General features: G+C 37.7%; 2 protein-coding genes across 5 annotated transcripts in view; one reads left to right on the forward strand and one right to left on the reverse strand.

Moving 5' to 3' along the window:
- Dhc1 (dynein axonemal heavy chain 1) overlaps nt 1-25,019 on the forward strand; it is a 250,612-nt gene that overhangs the window by 135,939 nt on the left and 89,654 nt on the right.
- LOC149503463 (uncharacterized) overlaps nt 1-25,019 on the reverse strand; it is a 94,788-nt gene that overhangs the window by 5,086 nt on the left and 64,683 nt on the right. The window contains exons 1-3 of one of the 4 annotated variants that reach the window (XM_089727585.1): nt 22,893-24,394; nt 21,827-21,958; nt 12,994-13,173 (exon numbers count right to left, since the gene is read on the reverse strand). In XM_089727585.1, coding sequence (XP_089583711.1) covers nt 21,933-21,958; nt 22,893-23,247 — 381 coding nt within the window. In that variant the 5' untranslated portion in view covers nt 23,248-24,394 and the 3' untranslated portion in view covers nt 12,994-13,173; nt 21,827-21,932. Of the gene's footprint in view, nt 1-5,827; nt 7,005-12,993; nt 13,174-20,113; nt 20,490-21,826; nt 21,959-22,892; nt 24,396-25,019 lie in introns of those variants that run through there. The other 3 variants (XM_089727590.1, XM_089727581.1, XR_016323121.1) reach the window with 3 other exon arrangements.

Consider the following 25,019-nt stretch of genomic DNA (forward strand, 5'->3'; position numbering starts at 1 on the left):
GTGGGTAAAGAACAGAAGCTAGCTAGTACAGAAACTTAGTATAGACAAACAAAAAGACAGAGAGGCAAAATAAAAAATGTTTTTTTTTGTCAAGTCAACTACAGTTAATTTAATTTTTTGTGTTTTTAAAAGAAGCCCTTATTCATAATCATAGGACAGACACATGAAATCTGAAGTTTCGATCATTTTCCGTTTGTCCTTTCAACAGCTGCCAGGCACACTGAAAAATAAAACCGTTGACGTAGATTTAGTATAGAGTGATCACGACGAAATTTTTTAAAAGGTTGAGTTATACCTCTTTCATTTTGAAATTTTTATCAGGACGCTTATGAGTTACCGAGTCCATCTGTTGGTTAATTGAAGAACTGGGTTCATAAGCGGCTCTCTACTCGAACCTCGATTCATCGCAATTTGGACCGTGAACACGAGATGGAGTTTACTTGAAAAACTAACTCTAACGTGCTCATTATGTCCTGGTAGTACATATTTCTGTACAACCTCAAAGGGCCTCACCACAGACTGAGTGAGCACTGGGATTTTATAACCCTACGGAGGTGTATAAATGCGTTTTGCAAGCAAAGAGAATCATGCTTTGGGAAGTCGACTTTTCCTGTCTCTTTCTAATGTAAGAGAAAGATAAATTGCCTTTAGTAGTTTTATTACAAGTTCAAATTTTCAATGGAAGTGATTTATATTTTGTGACTATATTCTACTTATTATTCTTATTTATATACTGCTCTTTTGGACTAGATAATTAATTTGCATATTTACATAGATCAAAAGTGCATATGAAGACAATGCTTGCTCGAGGATACTTACGCTAGAAGCTCTTCGAACTAGACGCTTGTGGTGCCGTCTATACAGTTAAGTTTTGTAAGCTACCCGGTTAGGCGAGAATGTAATGGTGGGTTGGTTTAGTCGACCCTTTACTACGTATACCACAGCCTGTCATGTTAACGTTTTGAAGTTCTTTAACTATTTCCCATCAAATTATTATTATTATTAATAATTAGGCATAATACTACTATTGTGCACAAAGCGCACCGCTTGGACGCATTTATATGTAATTCAAATTATTTAAGGAGCGTTCTAGAATATTTGACGAGATCTTGAAAAGAAATTATATCTTATTATTGAACTTATTACCTCAAGATGGGTGGTGCATTTACGTTGTAGATGTCTATGGGCTCTCCAGTAGCCACTTAACACCAGGTGGGCTGTGAGCTCGTCCACACATCTAAGTAAGACAAAAAAAGCACTTCACAAAATTCTGGTATGATGCGATAATCATGGAAAAAGCGAATTTAATTTGTATTAAAATATAGTTTATTTTGCGTGCATAAAGAAGCAGGAATGTTACTGGGGCGTAGACGAGTTCCAAATTTAAAATTAAGTTTTAAAATAATCAATTTTTTAAAATATTACACCTTTAAGAAAGATTCATTGGATTACAAAGAGGCGACGAACAAGCGCGTAAACTCTAAATTTACAATTGTGTTGAAGATAAAAAGGGGCTAGCCAAAGTGCGTTTCGAGAGACCTTTTTGCCACGTACCATCCGGCTTTGGAATGAGCTCCCCTCACGGTGTTTCCCGAACGTAACGACATATCCTTCTTCAAACGAGAAGAAGCTTGAGGAGAGTATTAAGCGGTAGGCAGCAGCTTGACTAAGTTCATGAGTGACGGTAACCACTCACCATGGGGTGAGCTGTATGTTTGTCTGCCTACACGGGCAATAAAAAAAATATAAAAAAAGTGGACTCACCTTCTAATAACAATTCTGGTGCGACTCATATCACGAGAGAGGCCGTGAGTTTAATCAAAAAAAATTGGTAACCATTATAGAAATCATTGATCAGATCCACCTACCGGTTAAGTTGAGAGTTCTCGGTGATCCTATATTAGTATAAAACACGCGAGATGTCATTATAAATATAAATAAAATATAGCGTTAAATAAGACTCCAATATCATCATGAGATCCTAGTATGTCGTCGTCGTACATAACCTCTTTAGGGTGCTTTGTGACTACAGGGAAAAAATCCCCATTACGGATTTGTTTTGTCTACTTGCAAAACGCAGGTTATGAATTTAATAGATTTTAGTTTTAATAAATACAGTTTCTACTCTAATACTGAAATATCAAATAAAACACTAATTTTATAGACCTGATGGCTCTGGACTAGATAGATATAAGACTGCACTACGATAGTAATACAGTTATTGTGTTGTCATCGGCCTTTGATACGTGCGGAAATTTTTGAAGCTAGTGAATTTTGCTTTATAAGTTTCCGTTACCCATCTATTTAGATATAAGCCAAGCTATGTACATCAAGTTGACGGATATTGCTGTACATGACGGATGTTGCTCTTTGTAGAGTAACTTTCTGTTAATTTAAAGTTCTTTGAGTAAAATGATCAAACAATTAATGAAAAATATATATTTTTTGTGTCGACTACAATTTATGAACTATTTAAAAATAAATAGTGGTTATGTATTTATGGACACTTGTTGTATTCTGCACATGCGCTTAAGTCATCCTCTTTGGGCGCACACTCGATACTCTGAACACGTGTCAAGTGTTCAAAATGCCACCAGGTTATCATAAACCTGAAAAAGTACTTCTAGTCTGTTTTTATAACGAAACAACAGATGGCAGCAGCCCATAAAAGTATTTACAAAACTACGGAGAATAAAATTAAAATATTATTATGAGCAATAATAGGTTGAACTCTCCTTTGAACTGTTACTGGCTGAATTATATTTTTGTCATAAAATTGTGACTTCTACCTCATATCTCACGTGGGCTATTTAAATTCACGCTTCGCCGATAACACGTCTGCTTACTATTCGTATAGAAACAAGTCTCTAATCGCAAATAAGCTCCAGACCGTAGCCGTGACAGTGGTTCCGGAAATGTTGGATGTTAACCAAACGAAAAACACAATCCTGTTCTTACAAAGCGGGAGCTAGAGTCGGTCAAAGGAAAACGTTCATATGTGTGTCTGTGCATCTTGCTCTTGTCTGGCTACGAATTATACGGAGCTACGCCGTTTAATGATCTTCGAACACAGAGGGCAGGTCCACTCTATAGCTTCTCACTAGGACATTAAAAGATTTCTAGTTGGTTAGTTCTAGGTCCTGGTAGAGATCCTTTTTAATTTTTACCTTCGATAACAAGAAATGTTTTTATTTATCTATATCTATACCAATATATAAATCTACAGTGGTTTTTACAGATGTTCCGTTGTAACTATTGAATCATGCATCCGATTAACTTGAAACTTCGTATCCATGTAGAAAATACATGTACTTAATGAATAGGCTAATATTTATATGAGTGTTGGACTCCCTAATAATAATGACAATAAATAATAATGTTAATTTTAAATGCCCAGCGAAGCGGGCGAGTACGGCTAGTTGTTAAGATAATTAAATAAACCCAAGAAGCGCTGGTCGGATGTGGTATGGAGGAGAATAGCTTCACCCAGAAGAATGCCGAATACCGGGCAAAGTGGAGGAGTAGGAAAGCGGGCCCTGGTACTAGACCGGGAAAACGCTAGAAAGAAGAAGAACAAGAAGATAATAATAAATATATTTTATTGCAATAAATCGGCGAACGTGTTCACGATACACCTGATGTCAAGTTATTCGTAGAATTGACAGACATGAATGTCAATTGATTGACAAATAAGGCGTTTACTCAAATTTGGCCCTATTATTTCTACTGCTTCTCCGCGATGAATTACTGCATTATGAGCGGTTCCAATTCGTCATGATTCGTCATTATTAGTAAAAGCACCAGCAAAATTCGGCTCAAACCAAAAAAATAAACATTTAAACTTTATTTTTACTGTGCTCCAAATTATGCTATGACAATTTGCATTTGATATTAAAAAGAGAAGGTCGCTGGTTTTATCTCTGATTGTCGTTCCTGGAGGTAAATTGTTTCGAACTGTGACATTCAACAAATTTATTAAGCTCTAATAATTTTACTTGCAATAATTTTGATAACATATCATACCAATAATACAAGAATAGTTATAGTAATAAAACGTACTACCTTCGTTGAAGAGGAATCCGACTACTTCTGTAAGCTTCTGTTGTTCTGGTATCGAGAAATGAGACGCCGCCTACTTATTATTCGCAACACTCGAGATCATTTTTTTTTGTTTTAAGGGATTTTATGACTTGGTAACTAAGACCTTTAAGTCATGTCATATTTTAATTTATAATATTAATGAAAACTTTTATAAATGAAAAATGATTTTACGAAATGAAATGAAGTTGATTAATATGAAACATGGCATGAAATGAAATGAAATGAGATGAGATGATATAGGATGAAATATAATCTCAGTAAAATGGTGGTCATTTACTGACACTATTTCAGTTGACTTTTTGGGGGATTCCGAGAAGTTATGTTTAGCGGTTTTTTTTCATTTTCCCACATTTGTGCATAGATACTAAATAGATAATAAACCACCGTTCTTACACATTTAAACCTGAAGCAACACCAAATTAAAACAAATCACACAACTTCACTCCTCCCGTTCCCGCCAAAAAGTCCACTCGAGAACAGAAACAAAGGATCGTATCTACTGTTTACCATCGCTCTTATTTTTGCAACTGTTCTGGCTATTTATTTTCTAGTACTGATCGACTACTACTGTTATTTTAAATGTCTCCGAAACCACCAGACATTTGTGTAAAAAAATTATTGGCCATTCGAGATGTTGATGATGAGTACATATTTGATATCGGGGTAAAACATTTCATTCTTCTTTGTCATCTACGTTGAATACGCCATATGTTGTCTCTTTTACTCTTTCGTTCATTGTGAAACTTTCCCTTAGATTATGATCTCCTAGTATCGCATGCAATGGTTACACCCACGCAATGTATGATTGATTGGAGGTTGTATAAAACAGCTACTGAAAGCTCGATCAAACTAAGTACAATCTCAGTTTTGGAAGCTTGCACAGGCAAATAGAAAAACAGAGAGTTAAAATAAAAATAAAATATATGTTGGTCAAGTCAAATCTATATATATTAATAAGTGAAGGAAAACTGTATCGCTTTTTACGAAAATTGCGCGGACGGAGGAATATGAAATTTTCCACACTTATAGAGAATATAGAGAATGAGTGCAGAATGCTAATATTTTTTTTAATTATGCCTAAAATATACATTAATTCAATAAAAAAATTATTACACACACTACCATGTATTTGACGCACACACGCATGCATATGTTTTGTTTATTGTCAAACTTTTCTTTGCTGTCTGTCAGTTATAGGCTAACAAACTGAGAATAGATTAAATATTGTTTTCTCTTTATTCATATTTGTCTAAAATGTATTTTTGACGAAATCTGTGATTAAAGAAGTATTTTATATAATAGTCTTTGACAACAGAATCATAATAGTGTACAAACTTATAATTTCCATTAGTTATAGTCGAATTTCGACTACCGGGGGACCACTAGTATAATTAAATTAACTTTACAAACTATCAAAAAGTATCCTTATTCATATTCACAGGACAGATTTTCCAATTTATTATTTATTTATTCTTTTTCTTTGCGCAGTGGAGGGAACGAGCTTATTAAGTGGTGACCGGAACCCATAGGAGTCACAACATGAATGAAGCCACCTTGAACGTGAAGACTCAGTCTCAATGGAATTGCACAGCGCTTGCCCTCCCTTCACATGACCGGTTCGGACACATTCACATTACGGCTTTACACCATTGGAAACTATGTATTTGTTAATGATAATTCCTTGTGAACTGAACGATGAGGTCCTGGTAACCAGAGGAAAAATCCACGTGTCTTGGATCTTGCAACTGACTTAATCAGAAGAGAGTGAGGGCCGGAGGAACAGAGTTACGACCCGTCGAACTAGTTTGTTACGACCAACCTGGCAGCCTGGCCTGTTGACAACCTGACCAAAACAGGCAACAGTTAAAATGGCACGCGTTCTTATTTATTTATTTACTAGCCACACAATACACATTACAAGCTAAAAAAGAAAATATAGGTACACAATAAATAACAAGTAAAAAATTTGGATTGTAATATAACGTTTATACAACACGTAATCTCCAAGCAACAATAGCAACATAAAATTTTCTAACAACGCATTGTATTCGTTTGAAGATTAACTTCATAAACTTTGATCTACTTGCTCTCTAGAAAAAATGATTTAAGATAATTTCGCAAACATAATTTTTGTATAAAAGAGAATATGAATTAATGTGACTACAAAATGAAACCAAAAACGTTCTCTAGAAAAATATGAATTTACTTCAAACAAAGCTCAGTTAATCTAATGCATGACCACGCTGAAAATTCGAGCGATATATTGTAAATTCTTTTTATTTTATTACTATAACTACTCGTAATATTGTCAGTATATAATATAAGGACGATGTTGAGCTAAGGAACCCATCTGATGGTTTACTAAAGAACTGGGTTCATAAGCGGCTCTCAACTCGAACCTCGATTCATCGCAATTTGGACCATGAACACGAGATGGAGTTTACATGAAAAACTAACTCTAACGTGCTCATTATGTCCTGGTACTACATATTTCTGCACAACCTCAAAGAACCTAGCTTACAGACCGAATAGCACTGGGATCTTATAACCCCTATGGAGGTGTATATAATGCGTTTTGCAAAGTGAATCATGCCTTAGGAAGTCGACTTTCTCGTCTCTTTCTAATGTAAGAAAAAAATTAATTGCGCTTAGTAGTAGTTTTGTTATAAGTTCCAATTTTCAATGGAAGTGTTTTATATTTTGTGACTGTATTCTATCTCTTATTCTTCTGTAAAAATTCCAATAGACCTACTTTTGGATTCGATAGATAATTTGCTTCTTTAGATCCAAGTTCTCCAAGTCCTCGTCCTCTCCAGCAGTAGGCTCCCTTAATGGTTTTTAAGAGGCCAACGGGAATGGTCACTTCACAACGTTAATTGAAAGGTCTGGTATGATGCGATAGCCTTAAAAAAAACGGATTTAGTTCAGATTAAAATATTTTTGTTAATATTACGTCATGCACGTAAAGAAGCGGAAATGATCGTGCGTGAGTTTCAAATTTTTATTTCCAAAATTACATTCTTTAGTAATGCATTTTTGAAAATCCTACACTTTCAAGAAGGATTCATTGGATCCCAAAGAGGCGGCGAACAACCGTCTTAACTCTAAATTCACAATAATAATTGTGCTGATGATAAAAAGGGTCTCATTCAGATGGTGCTCACGTTCTAATAGCTAACGACTCAACGACTCTAGTGGGAAACATATCACGAAATAGGCCGTGAGTTTAAAATATTTCGGTTATCATCATATATGTCACAAAATTGATTCACCTACCATTCAAGTAAAAACTTTTTTCACCTATGCTGATATCCTTAACAGGCTATATCAGCGTTACCCAAGCGTAGCGTGATAGGTGAGATCTCGGAGCTCAAACCGGAGGTGTTGCTAATACTGGCCCTAGCAAGAGCAGTGCTTCGCAGAATCTACCACCGGATCGGAAACGCGACCCGCAGAGAAGATCCGGCGAGAAACTCAGTAGGCTGTTTCTGTCGGTTAATTAACTCGCTGAGCCTAACGAGCACTAAACGATTCCTCGATCCCCCCGAGATCAGAACCTGGGAGGATAAGGGGACTACTGCAGTCAACCCTGCAACAAGACGTGCGGTTGACCTCAAGGACGCCCGGCCAACGAAATCTTCGAGGCGAAACAATGACTTTGGAACTTTAGCCGTCTCAGTACGCTGGCCGCCCACATATCATCTGCGATACTCGAGATCAGAGACAAAAATTTGCATCTATTGTTTACAATAGCCGTTATTACAATTCTAAGACGTTTATTTATTTTCTATTCAGTGATCAACTTCTACTAATTAAAAAAATCCTCAATTGTATTTTAAACGAAATGAATTAAATGTAATAAATACACAAGTTGTAGTCACGGATATCCCAACTTGGTCCTGAATTTATATAATTGTGAATTTAACTGTTATTTTTAGGTTAAATTCAGTGATCAAAATTCGACCCTAATTAAGGTTAGCTCATGATTTAGTTTGATTAGAAACGGACTATTGCCAAGCAAATGTTTTTTTTTATTATTATTATTTTATGAATGAGAGATCACTAACGACCCAGAGGCCTTTCCAGTTTCACCAGGATAGGTGGGCGAGCAAAGGCTCACTCACGGGAGGGGTGGGATTTGCTAACAGCTGCCCGAGCGTCTCCAAAGGAGACCTAACAACTTAAGAGCAGCTGCTTCGCAAATGAGCCTGCTCAAAGAAATTTATGGGTAAAATTAAAACAAAATAAACTATTTTATATTTACAATGTGGCACTAAATGACAATTTTAGGAAATAAATTTTAGTCGCGGCTTCGCTTAAGTTAATAGAAAAAGAATGAGTCCTTCGAGAATCAAACTTTTATTTCTGAATTTTTTTGATGATTAGGACATGGAACCAACAAATAAACTCACTATCATAATACTCTGATATGGTTTTAACATAATGCCAATTCTTAGCTGCTTGATATTTTATGGGGTAGCTCAATAAAAAACTCTAAGTATTCGATATCGTTGTCCCGGTCCCAAATTCAGAGCAAGCCGAATCTTTCCACCGAAAAACATTTCCAATTTGAACATATATATCTTCTCCCTGAGGCTTCACAGTAGCTAGTGGTAGCTTTATGCGAAATTAGGAGTTGATAAATCATTAAATTAATTTAAATTCATTCACGTCATTTTTTTCACAATAGAAAGAATCTTCGAGATGTTGGCGATGTTATTGTTTGATTTGGAGGGAAAATATTTCATGCCTCTTTTTCATTTATGTTGGATATGTCGTAAGATGCTATCTCTTTTGCTTATTCATACATTGTGAAACTTTCCCTTTGATTATGGTCTCCTGGTGTCGCATGTAACCGTTACACCCACGCCATGGATTGGATACAGCTAGCTACTGGACTTTACTGGAGGTCGGCTCAGAAACAGTACAGCAGTGTGGGTAAAAACAGAAGCTAGTACAGAAATTTAGTATGGACGAAATAAAAAAGAGAGACGGAGAGACATAGAGAAAGAGAAAAGTGATTCTTTTGGTCAAGTCACCTATTAGTTAATTTAGCTTTATATGCTTTCAAAAGAAGTCCTTATTCGTAATCACAAGACAGACAAATCAAATCTTATACTATTCTGAAGTTTCGATAGTCTTCTGTTTGTCCTTTCGGGTCGAAAACAGACTCTTTATTTATCAAATTTCACTTAAGATAACGATTTATGTAAGATGACCTTTTGAAACGAATTATTTATTACTTAATGATGTGAGTCGTAAAACTCATGTGTTAATGACAAATGTTGAGGACTTCTTTCCACCAAAAAAATCATCAAATAAGTAATAGACAGTATAGTAGTTAATCTATGTTCAACATTTTTTGTATCAAATACAATTTATTAAACACAATAAAGTAGCGGATACGTATTTCTCGTTATGTAAATAAAATACATGCGCAATATGCCAACCTCGTTGGGCGCACACTCGATACTCCGAACACGCGTCAACTCTTCAAGATGCCACCAGGATATCATAGAACTGAATAAGTGGTTCTAGTCTAGTTCTAGTCAGTTTTTTTAACGAAACAACAGATGGCAGCAGTTCATGAAAGTATTAACAAAACTACGGAGAATAAAATTAAAATGTTATTATGAGCAATAATAGGTTGAAAACTACTTCTTTTGAACTGTTACTGGTTGAATTTAATTTTGCCATAAAATTGTGACTTCTACCTCATATCTCACGTGGGCTATTTAAATTCACGCTTCGCCGATAACACATTCGCTTACTATTTGTATAGAAACAAGTCTCTAATCGCAAATAAACTCCAGATCGTAGCCGTGACATTGGTTCCGGAAACGTTGGATGTTAACCAACCGAAAAACTAAATCGTGTTCGTACAAAGCGGGTCCATCCCGACAGGAGCCCTCTTCTTCGATATAGCGAAGGCGTTCGACAAAGTCTGGCACAACGGTTTGATATACAAACTGTATAACATGGGAGTGCCAGACAGACTCGTGCTCATCATACGAGACTACTTGTCGAACCGTTCGTTCCGATATCGAGTCGAGTGAACGCGATCCCGCCCCCGTCACGTCACAGCCGGAGTCCCGCAAGGCTCCGCCCTCTCCCCGTTACTATTCAGTTTGTATATCAATGATATACCCCGGTCTTCGGAGACCCATGTGGCGCTCTTCGCCGATGACACCGCCATCTACTACTCGTGTAGGAAGAAGGCGTTGCTTCATCGGCGACTTCAGACCGCAGCTACCACCATGGGACAGTGGTTCCGAAAGTAGCGCATCGACATCAACCCCACGAAAAGCACAGCGGTGCTCTTCAAAAGGGGTCGCCCTCCGAACACCACGTTGAGCATCCCTCTCCCGTCTAGGCGCGTCGACACCTCCGCCTCCGCCATTCGCCCAATCACGATGTTCGACCAGCCCATACCGTGGGCCCCGAAGGTCAAATATTTAGGCGTCACCCTCGACAGAAGGATGACATTCCGCCCTCATATTAAGACGGTACGCGACCGTGCCGCCTTCATTCTAGGACGTCTCTACCCGACGATATGCAGGCGAAGTAAAATGTCCCTTAGAAATAAGGTGACACTCTACAAAACTTGCATACGCCCCGTCATGACCTATGCAAGTGTAGTGTTCGCTCACGCGGCCCGCACTCACTTAAAATCCTTCCAAATCATTCAATCCCGTTTTTGCAGGATAGCCGTCGGAGCCCCGTGGTTTGTCAGGAACGTCGACCTCCATGACGACCTGGACTAAGAGTCCATCGGTAAGTATCTACAGTCGGCGTCGATGCGCCACTTCGATAAAGCGGCATGACACGAGAATCCTCTCATCGTGGCCGCAGGTAACTACATTCCCGATCTTGCGGACAGAATGGAAAACAGTCGACGTCGCCCAAAACACGTCATCTTGGATCCTCCCGATCCACTAACGGTGCTTCTAGGTACTTCAAGCACCGGTCACCGTTCTCGTCGAGTAAATTTACTCTCAGACACAGCCCACTGAGTTTCTCGCCGGATCTTCTCAGTGGGTCGCGTTTCCGATCCGGTGGTAGATTCTGCGAAGCACGACTCTTGCTAGGGTTCGTGTTAGCATCGTCGTCAGGTTTGAGCCCCGTGAGCTCACCTACTAGTTACGGTTACGCTGAAATAGCCACTCCAGGCTACCAGCTTAGGTAGAAAAAAAAAAATCAAAGCGGAAACTCGAGTCAGTCAAGGGAAAACGTTTATATGTGTGTGTGTGCATCTTGTTCTAGTCTGGCTACGAATTATACGGAGCTACGCCATTTAATGGTCTTCGAACACAGAGGGCAGGTCAGGTAGCTTCTTACTAGGACATTAGAAAATTTCTATAGTTGGTTAGTTCCCGTAGAGATCCATTTAAATTTTTACCTTCGATATTAATAAATGTTTTTATTTATCTATATCTATACCAATATATAAATCTACAGTGGTTTTTACGGATGTTCCGTTGTAACTACTGAACCATGCATCCGATTAACTTGAAACTTCGTATTCATATAGAAAATACATGTACTTAATGAATAGGCTAATATTTATATGAGTGTTGGACTCCCTAATAATAATGACAATAAATAATTATGTTAGTTTTAAATGCCCAGCGAAGCGGGCGGGTACGGCTAGTTGTTAAGATAATTAAATAAACCCAAGAAGCGCTGGTCGGATGTGGTATGGAGGAGAATAACCTCACCCAGAAGGAGGCCGAAGACCAGGCAAAGTGTAGGAGCTTAGGAGTAGAAAAGCGGGCCCTGGTACTAGACCGGGAAAACACTAGGAAGAAGAAGAAGAAGATAATAATAAATATATTTTATTGCAATAAATCGGCGAACGTGTTCACGATACACCTGATGTCAAGTTATTCGTAGAATTGACAGACATGAATGTCAATTGATTGACAAATAAGCCGTTTACTCAAATTTGGCCCTTTTATTTCTACTGCTTCTCCGCGATGAACTACTGTGTTATGAGCGGTTCCAATTCGTCATGATTCGTCATTATTAGTAAAAGCACCAGTAAAATTCAGCTCTAACCAAAAAAATAAACATTTAAACTTTATTTTTACTGTGCTCCAAATTATGCTATGACAATTTGCATTTGACATTAAAAAGAGAAGGTCGCTGGTTTTATCTCTGATTATTGTTCCTGGAGGTAAATTATTTCGAACTGTGACATTCAACATATTTATTAAGCTCTAATAATTTTACTTGCAATAATTTTGATTACATATCATACTAATAATACAAGAATAGTTATAGTAATAAAACGTAGTACCTTCGTTGAAGAGGAGTTCGACTACTTCTGTAAGCTTCTGTTGTTCTGGTATCGAGAAATGAGATCGCCGCCTACTTATTATTCGCAACACTCGAGATCAGAGACAAAAGACAAGACAAATCTACTGCTCATAATTTTATTCTAAGCAACTGTTCTGGCTATTTATTTTGTAGTACTGATCGACTTCTAGTGTTATTTTAAATGTCTCCGAAACCAGACATTTGTGTAAAAAAATTATATTAACCATTCCAGATGTCAATGATGAGTATATATTTGGTGTCGGGTAAAACATTTTATTCTTCTTTTTCATCTACGTTGAATACGCCATATGTTGTCACTTTTACTCTTTCGTTCATTGTAAAACTTTCCCTTAAATTATGATCTCCTAGTATCACATGCAAAAGTTACACCCACGCAATGTATGACAGCTACTGAAAGCTCGATCAGACAGACAGACTGACTAAGTTACAATCAATTTTCGAAGCTTGCACAAAACAGCTGGTTAAAATTAAAATAAAATATATGTTGGTCAAAGTCAAATATAATTAAATTAACTTTACAAATTATCAAAAAGTGTCCTTATTCGTACTCACAAGACAGGTTTTCCAATTTATTATTTATTTATTTATTCTTTGCGGAGTGGAGAGAACGAGTTCATTAAGTGGCAGCCGGAACCCATAGGAGTCACAACATGAATGAAGCCACCTTGAACGTGAAGACACAGTCTCAATGGAATTGCACAACGCTTGCCCTCCCTTCACATGACCGGTTCGCTGCAGATATAGCCAAAGTGGTGGTACTGAGACGTATATACATTCACATTACGGCTTTACACCATTGGAAACTATGTATTTGTTAATGATTATTCCTTGTGAATTAAACAATGAGGCCCTGGTAACCAGAGGGAAAATCTACGTGTCTTGGATCCAGCAACTCACGTAATCAGAAGAGGTGAGGGCCGGAGGAACAGAGTTACGACCTGTCGCTCCCAGAACAGGCAAAAATTAAAACGGCTCGCATTCTTATTACGTTTATACAATATGCAATATCTAAGCAATAACAACATAACATTTTCTAACAACGCACTGTATTTATTCGTCTATACTAATATTATAAAGAGGAAAGATTTGTTTGTTTGTTTGTTTCGAATAGGCTCCGAAACTACTGGACCGATTTGAAAAATTCTTTTGCCATTAGAAGCTGACATTGTCCCTGATGAACATAGGCTACTTTTTTTTATTTTTTTATTATTTTTTTTTTTGTTTTTAATATATGTTTTAATGTTTCCGAAGCGAAGCGAGGGCGGGTCGCTAGTTTAAAGATAAACTTCATAAGCTTTGCTCTACTTACTCTCTAGAAAAAATAAATTAAGATGCTTTCGCAACAACTTTTCGTATACAAGACAATTTGAATTAATGTGACTTCAAAATGAAACCGAAAACGTTCTCTATAAAAATATAAATTTACTACTTCAAACAAACATGCATCCGCAAATGCTATGCGGTATAAATACCCCGTGGACACTAAGTCAATTCGTATGAGAAATCGAGTGACACCAATGATGAGATAGATAGTGGTATTTCGAGAATCCTGACGCGAATTTTCTGAAGAATTGAATTCAATCATCAAAATTAACAGCTCGTAAGATTTTCTAGCCTAAATTTATTAAATTAAGGTGTTGCTCTATTTGAGGCAAAAAAATTGAAGTCTCGAGTAATGTTCTTTCGTGTCGACAGTTTTAGGGCGAACATACTCTACTGAAAAATTTCATTATTAACTCAGACAAGATAATGCGTGACCACGATGAAAATCGAGCGATATATTTAAAATTATTTTAAATTTTATTACTTTAATATTGTATTTGTATTAATATAATATTTAAGGACGATTTTGAGCTACAGATCCCATCTGTCGACTTACTAAAGAACTGGGTTCATGAGCGGCTCTCTATTCGAACCTACATTCATCGCAATTTGGACCATGAACACGAGATGGAGTTTACATGAAAAACTAACTCTAACGTGCTCATTATGTCCTGGTACTACATATTTCTGCACAACCTCAAAGAACCTAGTTTACAGACCGGATAGCACTGGGATCTTATAACCCCTATGGAGGTGTATATATGCGTTTTGCAAAGTGAATCATGCCTTAGGAAGTCGACTTTTTCGTCTCTTTCTACTGTAAGAGAAAAAGAAATTGCGTTTGGTAGTTTTGTTACAAGTTCCAATTTTTAATGGAACTGGTTTATATTTTGTGAGTATGTTCTATCTCTTATTCTTATGTAAAAATTCCAATAGACTTACTTTTGGATTCGATAATTAATTTGGTTATTTAGATCCAAGTTGTCCAAGTCCTCGTCCTCTCCAGCAGTAGGGTCCCTTAATGGTTTTTAAGAGGCCAACGGGAGTGATCGCTTGACAATGTTAGTTGAAAGTTCTGGAATGATGCGATAGTCTTAAAAAAACGGATTTAGTTCAGATTAAAATATTTTTGTTAATATTACGTCATGCGCGTAAAGAAGCGAGAATGATCGTGCGTGAGTTTCAAATTTTCATTTCCAAAATTTCATTCTTTTAATCCATTTTTTTTAATTCTACACTTTCAAAAAGGATTCATTGGATCCCAAAGAGGCGGCGAACAACCGATGATGCTTACGTTCTAATAGCTAACGACTCAATGACTCTAGTGCGAAACATATCACGAAATAGGCAGTGAGTTTAAAATATTTCAGCTATCATCCTATATGTCACAAATTGGATTCACTTACCATTCAAGTAAAAACTTTTTTTTTTTCATCTATAGTGATATCCTTCACAGGCTATATCAGCGTTACCCTAGCGTAGCGTAATAGGTGAGATCTCGGGGCTCAATCCGGAGGTGTTGTTAACCCTGGCCCTAGTAAGAGCAGTGCTTCTACCACCGATTCAGAAACGCGACCCACAGAGAAGATCCGGCGAGAAACTCAGTGGGCTGTCTCTGTGGGTTAATTAACTCGCCGAGCCTAACGAGCACTAAACGATTCCCCGATCCCCCGAGATCAGAACCTGGCGAAATAAGGGGGCTATTGCGGTCAAGCCTGCAACAAAACGTGCGGTTGACCTCAAGGACGCCCAGTACCGGATACCCCGCTGGGTCGGAATCAGCCTGCCGGGTCTAGACGCGATACACCACCAACTGGTCACTCTTATGCTGTTACTCTTGAACGGCGCGCTGGAATAACGCACCGCGTGACCTCCACCCCTCAGTTCGTCTCGTGAACTTTTCCGGGAGAGGCCGCCTCATACAGGGGGTATACCTGCGCCTCATACGTAGGTTCATGATGTCTCCTCCAGCCTCTGGCTCGACGACGAAGATCGCTGCAGACCTCTCTCTCTCTCTCTCTCTCTTGTTCCGCCGCCTCCTTCTGTGTGATGATGGATTCACAACAGTCAAAAATTGCATTCGGGGACTCATCGCTGCCGGACTTCGTAGCCACGGCGGTTAGCAGCGTCAGGTCCTCTCTTATGACCGCGACGAGGGCGTGAGCGTGTGCTCCGGAGAGTTCTCCTCTCCAGAGTGGTACTGCGTCATCGGTGCCCTCTAGGCGACACGGTTGAGATATCGGCCGAAATAAGCGTTGCACACATGGCACACATATGATGTGAGTCATGAGGCTCATCTGTAAATGGCATATTGTCAAGAAAACCTTTCTTTGAGTAAAATGATAAAGGTTATTTATGTAAAGAAAATGTATTTATGGACACTTGTTATATATGTACTTACTACATGCGCAATATGCCAATTGGGCGCACACTCGATACTCGAACACGCGTCAACTCTTCAACATGCCACCAGGATATCATAAAACTAAAAAAGTATTATATTTATGGTCTATTTTTATAATGAAATCACAGATGACAGCAGACGGTTAATGAAATAAATATATCATTCTGATAATACTAATAGATTGGATTTTTCATTCATCATTTTTCCATTCCATACCAACGATACAAGAAATTTACAGTAAGAAAACGCAGAACCTTTGTTCAGGAAGTACGTGACTACTTCTGTAAGATTATGTTGTTCTAGTACCAACAAACAGAATCGCCGCCCACATATCATCCGCGATACTCAAGATCAGAGACAAAAAGTTGCATCTATTGTTTACAATAGCCGTTATTACAATTCTAAGACGTTCATTTATTTTCTATTCAGTGATCAACTTCTACTAATTAAAAAAATCCTCAATTGTATTTTAAACGAAATGAATTAAATGTAATAATAATAAACACACAAGTTGAAGTCACGGATATCCCAACTTGGTCGTGAATTTATATAATTGTGAATTTAACTGTTATTTTAAGGTTTAACCAGTGATCAAAATTCGACCCTAATTAAGGTTAGCTCATGATATGGTTTGATTAGAAACGGACTATTGCCAAGCAAATGCTATTTTTTGTATTATTATTATTTTATGAATGAGAGATCACTAGTAACCCAGAGGCCTTTCCAGTTTCACCAGGATAGGTGGGCGAGCAAAGGCTCACTCACGGGAGGGGTGGGATTTGCTAACAGCTGCCCGAGCGTCTCCAAAGCAGACCTAACAACTCAAGAGCAGCTGCTTCGCAAATGAGCCTGCTCAAAGAAATTTATCAGTAAAATTGAAACAAAATAAGCTATTTTATATTTACAATGTGATATTAAATGACAATTTTAGGAAATAAATTTTAGTCGCGGCTTCGCTTAAGTTAATAGAAAAAGAATGAGTCCTTCGAGAATCAAACTTTTATTTCTGAATTTTTTTGATGATTAGGACATGGAACCAACAAATAAACTCACTATCATAATACTCTGATATGGTTTTAACATAATGCCAATTCTTAGCTGCTTGATATTTTATGGGGTAGCTCAATAAAAAACTCTAAGTATTTGATATCGTTGTCCCGGTCCCAAATTCAGAGCAAGCCGAATCTTTCCACCGAAAAACATTTCCAATTTGAACATCTCAGATATCTTCTCCCTGAGGCTTCACAGATGCGAAATTACGAGTTGATAAATCATTAAATTAATTAAAAATTCATTCACGTCATTTTTTTCACAATAGAAAGAATCTTCGAGATGTTGGCGATATTATTGTTTGATTTGGAGGGAAAATATTTCATGCCTCTTTTTCATTTACGTTGGATATGTCGTAAGATGCTATCTCTTTTGCTTATTCATATATTGTGAAACTTTCCCTTCGATTATGGTCTCCTGGTGTCGCATGTAGCCGTTACACCCACGCCATGTATATTGATTGGATACAGCTAGCTAGCTAGCTACTGGACTTTACTGGAGGTCCGCTCAGAAACAGTACAGCAGTGTGGGGAAAAACAGAAGCTAGTACAGAAATTTAGTATGGACAAAATAAAAAAGAGAGACGGAGAGACATAGAGAAATAGAGAAGTGATTCTTTTGGTCAAGTCAACTATAGTGAATTTAGCTTTATATGCTTTCAAAAGAAGTTCTTATTCGTAATCACAAGACAGACACATCAAATCTTATACTATTCTGAAGTTTCAATTGTCTTCTGTTTGTCCTTTCGGGTCGAAAACAAACTCTTTATTTATCAAATTTTACTTATGATAACGATTTATGTAAGATGACCTTTTGAAACGAATTAGTTTATTACTTAATGATGTGAGCCGTAAAACTCATGTATGTGTTAATGACAAATGTTGAGGACTTCCTTCCACCAAAAAAATCATCAAATAAGTAATAGAAAGTATAGTAGTTAATATATACTCAACATTTTTTGTGTCAAATACAATTTATTAAACACAATAAAGTAGCGGAAACGTATTTCTTGTTATGTAAATAAAATACATGCGCAATATGCCAACCTCCTTGGGCGCACACTCGATACTCCGAACACGCGTCAACTCTTCAAGATGCCACCAGGATATCATAGAACTGAATAAGTGCTTCTAGTCTAGTTCTAGTCAGTTTTCATATCGAAACAACAGATGGCAGCAGCCCATGAAAGTATTAACAAAACTACGGAGAATAAAATTAAAATGTTATTATGAGCAATAATAGGTTGAAAACTTTTTTTGAACTGTTACTGGTTGAATTTAATTTTGCCATAAAATTGTGACTTCTACCTCATATCTCACGTGGGCTATTTAAATTCACGCTACGCCGATAACACGTTCGCTTACTATTTGTATAGAAACAAGTCTCTAATCGCAAATAAACTCCAGATCGAAGCCGTGACAGTGGTTCCGGAAACGTTGGATGTTAACCAAACGAAAAACTAAATCGTGTTCTTACAAAGCGGGAACTCGAGTCAGTCAAGGGAAAACGTTTATGTGTGTGTGTGCATCTTGTTCTAGTCTGGCTACGAATTATACGGAGCTACGCCATTTAATGGTCTTCGAACACAGAGGGCAGGTCAGGTAGCTTCTTACTAGGAGATTAGAAAATTTCTATAGTTGGTTAGTTCCAGTAGAGATCCTTTTTAGTTTTTACCTTCGATAATAATAAATGTTTTTATTTATCTATATCTATACCAATATATAAATCAAGAGTGGTTTTTACGGATGTTCCATTGTAACTACTGAACCATGCATCCGATTAACTTGAAACTTCGTATCCATGTAGAAAATACATGTACTTAATGAATAGGCTAATATTTATATGAGTGTTGGACTCCCTAATAATAATGACAATAAATATTAAATGCCCAGCGAAGCGGGCGAGTACGGCTAGTTGTTAAGATAATTAAATAAACCCAAGAAGCGCTGGTCGGATGTGGTATGGAGGAGAATAGCCTCACCCAGAAGAATGCCGAAGACCGGGCAAAGTGGAGGAGCTTAAGTAGAAAAGCGGGCCCCGGTACTAGACCGGGAAAACGCTAGAAAGAAGAAGAAGAAGAAGATAATAATAATAAATATGTTTTATTGCAATAAATCGGCGAGCGAGTTCACGATGCACCTGATGTCAAGTTATTCGTAGAATTGACAGACATGAATGTCAATTGATTGACAAATAAGCCGTTTACTCAAATTTGGCCCTATTATTTCTACTGCTTCTCCGCGATGAACTACTGTATTATGCGCGGTTCCAATTCGTCATGATTCGTCATTATTAGTAAAAGCACCAGTAAAATTCGGCTCAAACCAAAAAAATAAACATTTAAACTTTATTTTTACTGTGCTCCAAATTATGCTATGACAATTTGCATTTGATATTAAAAAGAGAAGGTCGCTGGTTTTATCTCTGATTGTCGTTCCTGGAGGTAAATTGTTTCGAACTGTGACATTCAACAAATTTATTAAGCTCTAATAATTTTACTTGCAATCATTTTGATCACATATCATACCAATAATACAAGAATAGTTATAGTAATAAAACATAGTACCTTCGTTGAAGAGGAATCCGACTACTTCTGTAAGCTTCTGTTGTTCTGGTATAGAGAAATGAGATCGCCGCCTACTTATTATTCGCAACACTCGAGATCAAGACAAGTCTACTGTTTACCATCGCTCTTATTTTTATTCTAAGCAACTGTTCTGGCTATTTATTTTGTAGTACTGATCGACTTCTAGTGTTATTTTAAATGTCTCCGAAACCAGACATTTGTGTAAAAAAATTATTGGCCATTCCAGATGTTGATGATGAGTACATATTTGATATCGGCGTAAAACATGTCATTCTTCTTTGTCATCTACGTTGAATAGGCCATATGTTGTCTCTTTTACTCTTTCGTTCATTGTAAAACTTTCCCTTAGATTATGACCTCCTAGTATCACATGCAAAAGTTACACCCACGCAATGTATGACAGCTACTGAAAGCTCGATCAGACTGACTTAAGTTACAATAAATTTTCGAAGCTTGCACAGATTGAAAACCAGAGAGTTAAAATTAAAATAAAATATATGTTGGTCAAAGTCAAATATAATTAAATTAACTTTACAAATTATCAAAAAGTGTACTTATTCGTACTCACAAGACCGGTTTTCCAATTTATTATTTATTTATTTATTTATTCTTTGCGGAGTGGAGAGAACGAGTTTATTAAGTGGCGGCCGGAACCCATAGGAGTCACAACATGAATGAAGCCACCTTGAACGTGAAAACTCAGTCTCAATGGAATTGCACAACGCTTGCCCTCTCTTCACATGACCGGTTCGGACACATTCACATTACGGCTTTACACCATTGGAAACTATGTATTTGTTAATGATAATTCCTTGTGAACTGAACGATGAGGTCCTGGTAACCAGAGGGAAAATCTACGTGTCTTGGATCCCGCAACTGATTTAATCAGAAGAGGGTGAGGGCCGGAGGAACAGAGTTACGACCTGTCGCTCCCAGAACAGGCAAAAATTAAAATGGCTCACGTTCTTATGACGTTTATACAACATATATCTAAGCAATAACAACATAAAATTTTCTAACAACGCACTGTATTTATTCGTTTAAAGATAAACTTCATAAGCTTTGCTCTACTTACTCTCTAGAAAAAATAAATTAAGATACTTTCGCAAACATAATTTTTGTATACAAGAGAATTTGAATTAATGTGACTTCAAAATGAAACCGAAAACGTTCTCTAGAAAAATATAAATTTACTACTTCAAACAAACATGCATCCGCAAATGCTATGCGGTAAAAATACCCCGTGGACACTAAGTCAATTCGTATGAGAAATCGAGTGACATTAATGATGGGATAGATGGTGGTATTCAGAGAATCCTGACGCGAATTTTCTGAAGCATTGAAGTCAATCATCAAAATTAACAGCTCGTAAGATTTTCTAGCCTAAATTTATTAAATTAAGGTGTTGCTCTATTTGAGGCAAAAAAATTGAAGTCTCGAGTAATGTTCTTTCGGGTCGGCAGTTGTAGGGCGACCATACTCTTCTGAAAAACTTCATTATTAACTCAGATAAGATAATGCGTGACCACGGTGAAAATTCGAGCGATATATTTTAAATTCTTTTTAATTTTATTACTATAATATTGTCAGAATTTAAGGACGATTTTGAGCTACAGGTCCCATCTGTCGACTTACTAAAGAACTGGGTTCATGAGCGGCTCTCTACTCGAACCTCGATTCATCGCAATTTGAACCATGAACACGAGATGGAGTTTACATGAAAAACGAACTCTAACGTGCTCATTATGTCCTAGTACTACATATTTCTGCACAACCTCAAAGAACCTAGTTTACAGACCGAATAGCACTGGGATCTTATAACCCCTATGGAGGTGTATAAATGCGTTTTGCAAAGTGAATCATGCCTTAGGAAGTCGACTTTCTCGTCTCTTTCTACTGTAAGAGAAAAATAAATTGCGTTTGGTAGTTTTGTTACAAGTTCCAATTTTCAATGGAACTGGTTTATATTTTGTGAGTATATTCTATCTCTTATTCTTATGTAAAAATTCCAATAGACTTACTTTTGGATTCGATAATTATTTGCTTATTTAGATCCAAGTTCTCCAAGTCCTCATCCTCTCCAGCAGTAGGGTCCCTTAATGGTTTCTAAGAGGCCAACGGGAGTGATCACTTCACAATGTTAATTGAAAGACCTGGAATGATGCGATAGCATTAAAAAAAACCGGATTTAGTTCAGATTAAAATATTTTGTTTAATATTACGTCATGCGCGTAAAGAAGCGCGAATGATCGTGCGTGAGTTTCAAATTTTCATTTCCAAAATTACATTCTTTAGTAATCCATTTTTTTTAATTCTACACTTTCAAGAAGGATTCATTGGATCCCAAAGAGGCGGCGAACAGCCGTCTTAACTCTAAATTCACAATTGTGCTGATGATAAAAAGGGGCTCATCCAGATGATGCTCACGTTCTAATAGCTAACGACTCAATGACTCTAATGCGAAACATATCACGAAATAGGCCGTGAGTTTAAAATATTTCAGCTATCATCATAATAATATATGTCACAAAATGGATTCACCTACCATTCAAGTAAAAACTTTTTTCACCTATGCTGATATCCTTAACAGGCTATATCAGCGTTACCCTAGCGTAGCGTAATAGGTGAGATCTCGGGGCTCAAACCGGAGGTATTGCTAATACTGGCCCTAGCAAGAGCAGTGCTTCGCAGAATCTACCACCGGATTGGAAACGCGACCCGCAGAGAAGATCCGGCGAGAAACTCAGTGGGCTGCCTCCGTGGGTTAATGTACTCGCCGAGCCTAACGAGCATTAAACGATTCCCCGATCCCCCCGAGATCAGAACCTGGCGAGATAAGGGGGCTATTGTGGTCAAGCCTGCAAAAAAACGTACGGTTGACCTCAAGGACGCCCAGTACCGGATACCCCGCTGGATCGGAATCAGCCTGCCGGGTTTAGACGCGATACACCACCAACTCGTCACTCTTATGCTGTTACTCTTGAACGGCGCGCTGGAATAATGGTAACGCGCCGCGTGACCTTCACCCCTCAGTTCGTCTCGTGAACTATTCCGGGAGAGGCCGCCTCATACAGGGGGTATACCTACGCCTCATACGTAGGTTCATGATGTCTCCTCCGGCCTCCGGCTCGACGACGAAGATCGCTGCAGACCTCTCTCTCTCTTGTTCCGCCGCCTCCTTCTGTGAGATGATGGATTCACAAAAGTCAAACATTGCATTCGGGGACTCGTTGCTGCCGGACTTCGTAGCCACGGCGGCTAGCAGCGACAGGTCCTCTCCTATGACCGCGACGAGGGCGTGAGCGTGTGCTCCGGAGAGTTCTCCTCTCCAGAGTGGTAATGCGTCATCGGTTCCGTCTAGGCGACACGGTTGAGGTATCGGCCGAAATAAGCGTTGCACACATGGCACACATATTATTATGATGTGAGCCATGAGGCTCATCTGTAAATGGCATATTGTCAAGAAAACCTTTCTTTGAGTAAAATGATAAAGATTATTTATGTAAAGAAAATGTATTTATGGACACTTGTTGTATTTATTTACTACATGCGCAATATTAGGCGGGCTTCGGATAGCCTGCTGACCGAGAGGGATGGTGGTCGTGGCGCCGACGACCGCCAGTCCGGCGTCCCGAGTGGGAGGGTGGTGGGAGAGATGTGCTCCGCACTAAACGCTTCACTTTCTTTCCTTTGCCTTTTCATGAGTTCTGTCTCATGCGAGGTTTGGATGCTGGTTGTTGAGCGGCAGGAGGTTTTAGTCGGTTCAACCCCGAATTGACCCGAAAAACAAAAAAAAAACAAAAAACATGCGCAATATGCCAATTGGGCGCACACTCGATAATGAAATAAATATTTTATATCATTCTGATAATACTTATAGATTGGATTTTTCATTCATCATTTTTCCATTCCATACCAACAATACAAGAAAATTTACAGTAAGAAAACGCAGTACCTTTGTTCAGGAGGGACGCGACTACTTCTGTAAGATTCTGCTATTCTAGTACCAACAAACAAGATCGCCGCCCACATATCATCTGTGATACTCGAGATCAGAGACAAAAAGTTTCATCTATTGTTTACAATAGCCGTTATTACAATTCTAAGACGTTCATTTATTTTCTATTCAGTGATCAACTTCTACTAATTAAAAAAATCCTCAATTATATTTTAAACGAAATGAATTAAATGTAATAAATACACAAGTTGAAGTCACGGATATCCCAACTTGGTCGTGAATTTATATAATTGTAAATTTAACTGTTATTTTAAGGTTTAACCAGTGATCAAAATTCGACCTTAATTAAGGTTAACTCATGATTTAGTTTGATTAGAAATGGACTATTGCCAAGCAAATGCTTTTTTTTTATATTATTATTATTTTATGAATGAGAGATCACTAGTGACCCAAAGGCCTTTCTAGTTTCACCAGGATAGGTGGGCGAGCAAAGGCTCACTCACGGGAGGGGTAGGATTTGCTAACAGCTGCCCGAGCGTCTCCAAAGGAGACCTAACAACTCAAGAGCAGCTGCTTCACAAATGAACCTGTTCAAAGAAATTTATCAGTACAATGAAAACAAAATAAGCTATTTTATATTTACATGTGACATTAAATGACAATGTTAGGAAATAAATTTTAGTCGCGGCTTCGCATAAGTTAATAGAAAAAAAATGAGTCCTTCGAGAATCAAACTTTTATTTCTGAATATTTTTGATGGTTAGGACATGGAACCAACAAATAAACTCACTATCATAATACTCTGCTATGGTTTTAACATAATGCCAATTCTTTGCCGCTTGATATTTTATAGGGTAGCTCAATAAAAAACTCTAAGTATGCGATATCGTTGTCCAGGTCCAAATTCAGAGCAAGCCGAACATCTTTCCACAGAAAAAGCTTCGAATTTGAACATAGAAAGCTTCTCCTCCACTCCATAGTAGCTAGTAGTATCTTTATGCAAAATTACGAGTTGATAAATCATTAAATTTATTTAAATTCATTCACGTAATTTTTTTCACAATAGAAAGAATCTTCGAGATGTTGGCGATGTTATTGTTTGATTTGGAGGGAAAATATTTCATGCCTCTTTTTCATTTACGTTGGATATGTCGTAAGATGCTATCTCTTTTGCTTATTCATACATTGTGAAACTTTCCCTTTGATTATGGTCTCCTAGTGTCGCATGTAACCGTTACACCCACGCCATGTATATG

The sequence above is a fragment of the Bombyx mandarina genome, chromosome 01 (genome assembly GCF_030267445.1).
Source record: "Bombyx mandarina strain Sakado chromosome 01, ASM3026744v2".
NCBI classification, from domain to species: Eukaryota; Metazoa; Arthropoda; class Insecta; order Lepidoptera; family Bombycidae; genus Bombyx; species Bombyx mandarina.